This window comes from Neovison vison, chromosome 6 (assembly GCF_020171115.1).
Source record: "Neovison vison isolate M4711 chromosome 6, ASM_NN_V1, whole genome shotgun sequence".
Lineage (NCBI taxonomy): Eukaryota > Metazoa > Chordata > Mammalia > Carnivora > Mustelidae > Neogale > Neogale vison.
The window spans coordinates 214,321,606-214,332,079 of record NC_058096.1 but is presented as its reverse complement, the minus strand read 5'-3'; the positions used below and the strand labels follow the sequence as shown (position 1 = coordinate 214,332,079).

The 10,474-nt window shown below is 45.4% G+C and overlaps 1 protein-coding gene across 1 annotated transcript; it reads right to left on the bottom strand.

The window, feature by feature from the left end:
• Window positions 1-8,769: 8,769 nt before the first annotated feature.
• LOC122910740 (olfactory receptor 1361-like) lies at window positions 8,770-9,717 on the bottom strand. The gene has a single exon (XM_044255363.1). The coding sequence runs from the start codon at window positions 9,715-9,717 to the stop codon at window positions 8,770-8,772; it is 948 nt and encodes a 315-aa protein (XP_044111298.1).
• Between the last annotated feature and the right edge of the window lie 757 nt (window positions 9,718-10,474).

The window sequence follows — 10,474 nt, the reverse complement described above, 5'->3', positions numbered from 1 at the left end:
TCAGCAGGAAGAGCTATTGTAGGATTGCCCACAGGGAGGCAAGTAAGGTTGTAACTGGGAGAAACTTAGAATGTCTGACTCTATATTGCTTCTATTTCCCTTGCTGCTGGGACTCACAGCTGAGAAACTTCTGATGAGCCCTGCAGGCTTGTTAACCATCGAAGGAATTTTGTTTGCGGCTCAGATTTGCAAAAACTGCTTTTTTACCAGAAACCTACCTCACTTGAGGAGATAAGAAAGAATGAACGGAAATGACTTACAAGGTTTGAGATTTTCAGGAAAGATATGACCAGATTCCTACACCCAAGGATCAACTGACCAAGACAAAGAAGTTTCATGACCTTCCTGGGATGTCAGTTATCTTTTGACTACAACGCCCTCCTGTTTCTCCCTCTTTTTTTTTTTTAAATAGGGGGTTTTCTTTTTTTTTTTAAGATTTTATTTATTTATTTGACAGAGATCACAAGTAGGCAGAAAGACAGGCAGAGAGAAAGAGAGAGGAGGAAGCAGGCTCCCTGCTAAGCAGAGAGCCTGATGCGGGACTCGATCCCAGAACCCTGAGATCATGACCTGAGCTGAAGGCAGAGGCTTAACCCATTGAGCCACCCTGTTTCTCCCTTTTGCTAACATAAAAGCAGCTCGAATTTCATATTCAGGGAGATGGCTCTTTGAGACAGTAGTCCACCATCCTCGGGTTCCTGATTTGATGAATAAATTCACTTTCCTACCCCAACAACTTACCTCTCACTTACTGGCTTGTCCTGTAGGGAGCTTGGACTTGGTTACAAGGTTACTTTGGGGATTGTCCCAGGGAAGGGGGGAGAAAGAGGAGACATGAGAGTGACCAGTGAGGGCACAGACTGGGTGTCCAGGACACAGAGGAGAGGCAAGGGGCTGGAGAGGATAGGAGGGGACAGGAAGGAGGGAGGTTTTAGGAGGAAAGAACAGCAGAAGTGGTGATCTATTAGCCATAAAAGTGAGGGGGTGGGTGGGAGGGCTGGACAACACCCAGGCTCTGCTTCGGGGGTGGAAGGATATTGGGAGGCTGGAAGTCCTGGAGGGTATCCACCAGGGGAAGCCCAGGGGGTGACATCAGCCTGAGAATTGCAGACAGGACCCAGATACAGGCCGGTGGATCCTTCTACTTGTTCCCACATTCTTCATTGAGAACAGAGGACAAGAACCAGGAACTTCATCAAGAATGTATGTGAGATGAGCAGAGACAAAGAGCAGTACAGACACAGAGACAGAGGCACAGAGAGAGACAGAGACAGGGAGAGAAACAGAGACAGAAAGACACAGACACAGAGACATAGAGAGACCAAGACAAAGGTACAGAGAGAGACACACAGAGAGAGTGAGAGTCAGAAGCAGGAAGAGAAGCGTTTGGATTTCAGGCCTTCCGAAATGTTCAGGATCTTGCTTATGGTAATAATTTCACAGGCCATACATATCAGGACTCAACAATTTCTGTGTTCACATATATGCCATTTATTACATAAGGTATACCTCAAAAACATAGTCATATAGGTCAAAAGAAAAAATGTAAAAGCATTCTTTATAATATAACAAATATCACCCACCTTAAGAAATAAAGCATCAAAGATACAATTGAAAATGCCATGTATACCTTCCCCTGCCCCATTATTTTCCTCCTCCAAGGTGACCACTATTTCTAAATACAGCCTTTGTCATGACCCTGTGGGTTTTACAATTTTTTATGTAAATAGGGTCACGCTACACATGCCTCTGCAACTTCCTGGATTTTGCTTAGAATTATATTTTTAAGATTCATCAAAATAGTCGTATTTTAAGATTCAGATCAATACACAAGTCTCTAGCTCATTTGCTTCCAGAATGATAGAATATTCTCTTGTGGAAATACACCCTCATGCCTTTTTCCACTTTGCTGGTGATGGAAATCTAAGTATTTTCCAATTTTCCACTATTATGAGGAGAGTTGTTCATGATTTGTTTTCCAAATTTTTTATGGTGGTCAAGTACACACGACATGAAATTTACCATCTCAACCATGTCCAAGTGTCCAGTTCAGTGGCATTAAATACATTCACACTGTTGTGCAACACTCAGCACCAACTCTTTTCATCTTGCGATCACTAAACACTGACTCCCCATCCCCTCCCCCAGCCTCTGACTCCCACCATCTACTTCCTATTTCCATGCATCCGACTCCTCTAAAGACCTCACATAAGTGAAACCACACAGTATTTGTCCTTTTGTGTCTGGCTTCTTGCATTTAACACAATGTCCTCAAGTTTCATCCATGTTGTAGCCTGAGTCAGACTGTCATTCCTTTGTAGGGTTGCGTAATATTCCATTGTGTGGATGCACCATATTTTGCTTTTCTACCACATGCATTCTTGATCACACCTTCTCATGGGTTCACATGGAAGCATATACGTTATGCTTCCCATTGGGCACATCTTTATGCCCTTTATCTCTGCCAGTGCAAAGCTAAGAATGACTAAATTTTAGAATATGTACTTTTTCAGCCTTTCCAGATATTGTCAGTTATTCTCCAAAGTGATCTTGCCAATTTGCTCTCCCGCCTCCCCAGCCACGGATAAGGGTGTCTTTGTTCTACATTCTCCAAAGTTCTTGTTGCTAGACTTACTCCTCCTCCTTGGGTGATGAGTGAAATGGGATCTTGTGGGGGTCTCCAGCTCCTCATTGTTGGTGAGGCTGAACATCTTGTATTTTTTCACGTCCCATCTGAGTTCCCTGGTCTGTGATATTTTTTCTTCACCTCTCTGCTGCAGGTAAGGGGGGGGCTTACCCTGATCATCTGGTCACAGTCTAGGAGTACCCCCAAAGTGAGGTGCTCAGCGTTTGATGAATGAATGAGGAAGTGGAGGCTGTGCGTATAGACTCACTGGGAAGTGAAGAGAGACCCGGAGCAAGCAGAGGAGCTGATGGGGTCAAGAGGGTTCCTTCCAAGCCTGGACAATACCAACCAAAGTTCTGCCGCCACTGCTGCCGGAAGCCCAGCCACCTCTTAATGCTACCAAGAGAGTTTCTGGGATTATGACAGCCATCTATCTCTGATTCTTCCTCCCTCTCACCTTCAGAGCCTTCCTAAGGCACTCAGAGTGGCAGAAACTCATTGGAAGCCAGCTAGAAAGTGGGAAGGCACCGACTCAGAGAAGCAGAGAGCGGAATGTGAGAAGTGAACGGTACTGTGTCCCTCTGCACATCCTGGGAAGCACCATAGCCTTTCTGGCCCAGCACATCACAGCCCACACACCCTCCACCTGCAAAACCATCTGCCCAAGCAGCCCTTGCTGGCTCTTCCTCAGGACACCCTATCCCTTGGTCTCCCCAGAAACATCTGAAGTTGAGAATTCCAGGTCCCCAGAGAGGGAGAAAGAAATAGCACTGGGTACTTCCCTAAATAATGCGAGGACCCAACACCTGGTCTGTAGTTCCTGCCAAATTATACGGCTTGAGCCTAATCATGAGGAAACATCTGATAAACCCACATCGAGAGACACACTACATGAAAATCCACCTGGATTCTTTAAACATGTCAATGTCATAAATATGGGAACCATTGAACCTGGGTGCCTGGCATATCAGAGCTTGTTGTAAAGCTCTATTGATGTTTATACCCATTAGGAAAATGTATAATAAAAAATTAAATATATTTTTATGTATTTTTAAAATTTTATTTTATTTTTTTCAGTGTTCCAAGATTCATTGTTTAAACACCACACCCAGTGCTCCATGCAATACATGCCCTCCTTAATACCCACCACCAAGTTCATCCATTCCCCACACCCTCCCCTCCAAAATCCTCAGTTTGTTTCTCACAGTCCACAGTCTCACATGCTATTATATTTTTAAGTAACATGAAAGAGCAAGAAAAGTTGAGAAGCTGGCCTTTATGAAAAGAGACAAAAGAAACATGATAAGTAGAAATGGGTGCTTGGTCTTGGACTAGATCTAGGCACACCTGATCCTGCCTCTATCTTCTGGAGCCTGGAACAGAGAAGAAAATGGCTATAAATCATAGCCATTCGAGGACAACTGGAGACATGGGAATCCAGACTAGCTCTTATGTAATAAGATGTGTCCGTAATGAATTTCTTGAATTTTATAAATTTGCTGTGGTTGCATAAGAGAATGTCCTTGTTCTTAGGAAATGCACATAAAGTATTTAGGGGTAAAGGGGCACTATGTCTTCAAGTTACGCTCAGGTGGTTCAGGAAAAAAAAAAGTTTTTATACAGAGATGGAGTTATAAAGCAAATGTGAAAAAGAAGGGTAAACAATCTCAAAGTAGGAGGACACGAAAGAACTCTTTGTAAAATTCTTGGGACTCTTTCCTAAGTTTGAAATTATTATTTTAATTTTATATTATTTGTATGTTATATACTTAAAATTATTATTATAAATAATTATTATTTTTAAAGTATACGTGTACACACATGCCAGAACTTACTAGATCGTAGGCTCTAAATATGTTCCGTTTGTCCTATAATAATGATACCTCGATCAAACTAGTGTAGAAATAAAATAAGTAAGTAAAAGAATGGAGAGGGAACTTCATTTTGCAAAGGCAGAGAGGCATGACAGGAATCTTGTGTCGGGGAGGAGGACACTTCCTTCTAGTTGCAGTTTGGGTTTCATGGGGCGGGGACAACTATGAGAGAAAGGTTGGGGAGCCGGGAGGCCATCGGTGGTTTTGCTGGTTGACTTTCCTGCAGCCCCAGGATGGGCGCGGCCCTGCATCCTCGCAGGGTGCGTTTCCCAGTATGGACGCTGGGGGGCGCAAGTACATCGCCGCGCCAGAAGGTTTTTTAGAAGTCTGAGAATATTCAAAACCTGGAAGAAAACATTGAAAACCCCACACTCTGATGTTTGAGAACATAAAAGCAAGGCTACAAAAATCAAAATCAATAAACGCTTGGAGGAAATGTTTTCTTAAATAGCATGATGTCGACCTCGTTCATTGTTAACCTTAGCATTCCCCCCAAATGTCATTACATTTGGGAAGTTATCCGTGGGTTAGACGTTCTCGATTTGCAAGAATACCCATGGGTGCCCAATAAGCAAATGGTGCAATAATTTTCACGGCACCTAAATAATTTCAGAAACAACGATCTTTTCTTCTTCTTCTTTTTTTTAACAGAAGAAGAAATACATTTACTGTGAGTGGCTTGTTAAAATGCTTGCTATGAGGCTGGACAGGACCTCTGGGAGTACAGGTGCCCTGGGATGTCCTGTCCAGCCTTTTGCCTTCACACCTGCTGTTCCTTTGACCTGAATCACTCTTCCCTCCCTACATTGGCCAATTCCATTCCCTTTCATCCTTCCTGTTTCAGCTGAAGGCCACCTCCTCAGGGAGAATTTCTCCGACCCCAACTGAGGCTCCTATTTCCCTCGTTCTGAACATCAGATGCTTCAGAGCCATGTCATGCTGTAACCATACATTTATTGTGTGTGCAAGTATTGGGTTTCTCTCTGTCTTCTCCATTCAAATGTGAGCTGGATGGGGGGCAAAGATGCTGTCTTTCCTACCCTGGCCCAGGCCTTGGCACATAGTAGGTGCTCAATAATCATCGAATGAAGGAATGATTGAGGGAAGGAAGAAAAGAACAAACAGGTGCATGAGTATGATAAACCTGCTCTTGTCCAGTCTTCTAATACAAATCAAAATTCCTATGATTCCATTGCAAAACTCTGAATATTAGTTGTCAAAACCTTCCTTAAACTCACGCTTATTTTTTCGACAAGAGTCCCCTCTTTTTCTGACGGCTCTCTCTGCCCAGCCTTGTGCTGGGCAGCACAAAAGCAGTGTTGAGATAGCAGAGAAAGTTCAGTCCCAGACTCGGCCCTTGAGAAGTTTTAGTCTGGTCTAGTCCACAGAGATGGACAGAAACACATCTAGCCTAAATGTTTAGAGATGGGTCACAGAGAGGATCCCGAGAGCTGATGAACAATGAAGGAAAATGTCCTAGAAAAGAGGCTTGAACTTGGCATGGAGAGCAGAGGATAAAGAATCGTTAGTCCATGGTGGCTTTCCTTACTGAGGGACCACATATGCCAATGCCCAAAGACTCGAGATAGCATGAGTTTAAGATAGAGTGGAGATAGGAACTGTGTAGAGGAGAATGGCAAGGTCCACTGTAAGGGATCCTGTTACCCAGCAAGTGAAGGACTACATCCCACCAAAATAGATCAGCATCAGTTATTGTCAACATGGGGCAGACAAGGTGCTCCAGTGAGAAGCAGGCTGGGCTGCTGGGAAGAGTGGAACAGGTTGCATGCACTGTGCTAACCTCAGGGGGCACCAGTCACACAGACAATAATGAGAACGGTGCTCACACACACACTCCACACGGAGGCGTTCTGCCCAAGAGCGCCCCTGCATGCAGGGAGGAAACAGAACTTTCATGGATATTAATTTTTTATCTCCTAAGAACTTTTAAATTAATAGTAATTAGAGAATGCACAGCAGGCTCGCAGACAGCTGGGACTTCTGGCTGTCTTCAGGCAGGGGTGTTAGGTAGACTCTCTGGCAGAAGCATGCTTTCATGGAATTGGCGGCCAGAGGGACGGAAGGTGGACTGCTGGCTCTCCGCAAAAGCCTACCCTCTCCCTCTTCTGTAGTGAGAGGCTCAGAGTCTGGCAGCACAGTGGGCCAGCTGCACCACGTTTCCTGGTCTCTCCTGCAGCTAGGGGACAGGATGGGAGACCTACATGGTGCTTTGAGAACAGGTGCTTGCCTCCTTGCTCTCTGAGTGTTTGTGTTTTTGTAGTAATATAGTAATAACAATTTCTGAGAAATGGGCCAGAAATAAGACACGGGGAACTTGGGTCTCTGAATGATTTAAAGCAGAGTCACCCACTGACCTAGAACGTCGACTGTCACGTGAGAGAAAATGAACATTTACCTTACTCAAGCCATATTCCCTTTGAGTCCTTTTTTCTTTCTTTCTTTTATTTTTTTTAGCAAATCTTATGGGTTAAATTATATTCCCTCCCCAAGTGCCTATTTTAAGTCCAAAGCCCACTATTTCTGAATCTGAGCTTATTTGGAAATAAGATTGTTGCAGATGTAACAGTTACGATGATGTCATACTGGAACTAGGTGGACTCCGAATCCAAGAGAATTGGTGTCCTTCTAAAAAGGGGACAATTGGTTGAATCATTATATTGTGCACCTGAAACTAATATAATACGATGTTAATTATAATTCTTTTTTTAAAAAATGAATAAAAAATAGAAAGGGGACATTTGCAAGGTAGACATGCACAAAGAGGATGCCATGTAGAGATGAAGCATGATCTGCAAGTTAAGGGACCCCAAAGATGGCCAGAAGAGCACCAGCTCCCACCAGCTAGGACAGAGGTTCAGATTGATTCTCCCTCACACACAGCCTCAGAAGGAACCCACCTGCCAACACCTTGGTTTTCCACTTCTGATCTCCAGAACCATGAGACAACAAATTCCTGTGTAAGTCACCTTCTTTATGGTATTATTTTTTTAACAGAATCCCCAGGAATCTAATATAACACATAAGCTAGTCATCAGACTTAAACAGAAAATGGAGCAGAAGTGAGATGCTGACGTCACAAAATTGAAAACTTAGTTGTATGAGCTGAGTGGTCCGGTGGTAAGGACACAAATGTGACAGGCTGGAAAGCTGGAGACCCTTGTTACATCAAGGACCAACATCTGACAATACCGTGACTGAGGATAACCTGGAAGGTAGATTGTTTGTTCACTGAGCCTGTGTGTCTAGAAGAGATGGGAAAGAGCTATGACGTCACTGTGAGTTGGCTGCTTCTTGCTGCTTTGCAGCAAGGAATCACAAGAATGAGATGATCCCAGACTAGAACTGGCCACTTTTCAAAGTCAGAAACATCATAAGGTGGGACACCTGGGTGGCTCAGTGGGTTAAAGCCTCTGCCTTCGTCTCAGATCATGATCCCAGGGTCCTCGGTTCGAGCCCCACATCAGGCTCTCGGTTCAGCAGGGAGCCTGCTTCCTCCTCTCTCTCTCTGCCTGCCTCTCTGCCTACTTGTGATCTCTCTCTGTCAAATAAATCAATAAAAGCTTTAGGGGAAAAAAAAAAAGAAACATCACAAGGTTAGAAGAGCCAACAGCTTCCTGTCCTTCAAAAGAGTATAAATAAGGATCTTACCTCCTACCCAAGGCTATTGTTTCAGATGACCATTAACTGAGAGTGACCAAACTGTAGGTGGTTCAAGGAAGCAAATATTGCAAAATCAATAAACACAAGAACTCTGACTAGAAATGCACATTGGATCTGGTGCCTCACAATGGAACATACTAGAAACAAATAGACCAGATGTCTACGTTAAGTTTTTGAAAAAACCGTGTTGTTACAGAAACAAAGAGTTCAGCTTGCACAATCTTAGGAGTTCTGAGCCTCTGCATTTGCAACTTTGTATTAGAGCAGATAAACCTGAATGTTAACCAAGGTGGGGCTTGTATCCCGGTCTCTAGTTTCCCAAGCACTTCCTTTACCCGTGATGTGGTCTTCAGGCTGCAGAGGGAGCACTACAAGGGCAGGGATTTTGTTTGTTCCCTGCTGGACCTTCAGCCCCTAAAACAGTGTCTACGGATAACAAGTTTTCAAGAAGTTGTTGTTGGAAGAATGAAATAATACACAGAGAACCACAGAGAATGATATGAAGGAAACATCCAACCTTGGGACCATGCAAGAAAATTTCGTACAGATGGGCACTGGATTGGGGGCGTCAAACATCCAGTGCTATGGTCACTGAAGAAAAACTGGCTTCCTATTGATGAGGGCCCCCAAGGCTCCCTTCATGTCACTGCTGCGTAGACTGTAGATGAAGGGGTTCAGCATGGGAGTGACCACAGTGTACATCACCGCAGCGGCTGTGTCCTTCTGCGCCGTGTGGGAGGACGTGGGGCTGAAATAAACCCCAATGAGTGTCCCGTAGAACAGGGACACCACAGACAGATGAGAGCCACAGGTGGAGAAAGCCTTCTGCTTGCCTCTCGTGGAGGGGATCCTCAACACCGTGGCAAAGATGCATGTGTAGGAGACCAAGATGCCCACAAAAGGAGTGATAGTGGGTAGGGCACCCATGGTGTACACCATCACATTATTGAGAAAGGTGTCAGAACAGGCCAGCTTCAGCAGAGGGCTGAGGTCACAGAAGAAATGGGGCACCCGGTTGTGGGTGCAGAATGAGAGGCGAGTCAGTAACACCGTGTGGGTCAGAGCATTGCCGAAGGCTGCAGTCCAGGATGCAGCCACCAGGAGGCCACAGAGCTGTGGTGTTACAGACCTGGCATAGTGGAGAGGGTGGCAGATGGCCACATAGCGGTCATAGGCCATGGCGGTCAGCAGGAAGCTATCGATGCCAGCAAACCAGATGAAGAAGAACATCTGGGTCAGGCAGCCTGCATAAGGGATCCCTTTGTGCCCTGACACGTGGTTGGCCAGCATCTTGGGGATGGTGGTGGAGGTGAAGCAGATGTCCACAAAGGCCAAGTTAGCCAGGAAGAAGTACATGGGGGTGTGGAGTCGGGGGTCAGTGGCGATAGCCAGGATGATGAGCAGGTTCCCTAGTCCCGTGACCAGGTACATAGTCAGGAAGAGTATGAACAGCAGCTGCTGTTGCTTGGGGTTCTCTGAGAGCCCCAGGAGCAGGAACTCAGAGACAGAAGTGATATTTGCCCCTTGTGTGGCCATCCTGGATCAATCAGAAAGGAAACCTGAGAGTTGTCCAGGGTCGTGATCACGGCCAACCCTTCCACTGCACCCTGATCTCATCCCCTCTCCTTAGTTCAGACGTTCGTGGATTCTTCCCACTCTTTCCTGTAACAGGACCCCATCCACCCACCTGTTTGCTGCAGCCTTTCAATCAGTGGCACATCATTCATTCTCCACAATCCACCGGCAGGATCGGTGCACAGCAGCCAGGCATGCAGACCATTTCTCACCCTTGACCCCTACACCTGTTGCACTTCCTAGTGGAGTCGTGGACCTCTGACAGAGCATCTTCAGTCTGGCATTCCCCAAGCTGCGGACGAGAATTCTGAGATGATGGCAAACACAGGGACCCCTCCTAACCCTGCAATTCCACCACAAGGAATTCTAGAAGGTGCGTGGTGAGGCTTGTTCAGGGAGGTTTGGAACGAGTAGTTCTCATCCATAGTATGGGTGCACACATCCATTAGGACATTCTTACTCGGTGGACATTTCTATAGTCACAGGAATGGAGGAATTATGGAACTGCTCTCACTAGTCCGGAGAAATCTCAAAAGCAGGGACAGAAGAAAACCAAAGACAGTTGTGGGTAGAATCACGTTGCTCACGTGAATTTAAAGACAGGCCACACGATTCTGTGGATCACTCGTGGATACATCTTGGAGAGGAAAGTTGCAAACGTGCATGGGAGCGACCCACATTAGTTGTAGGATGTCCTTATCTCAGGACCAGGGGGAGG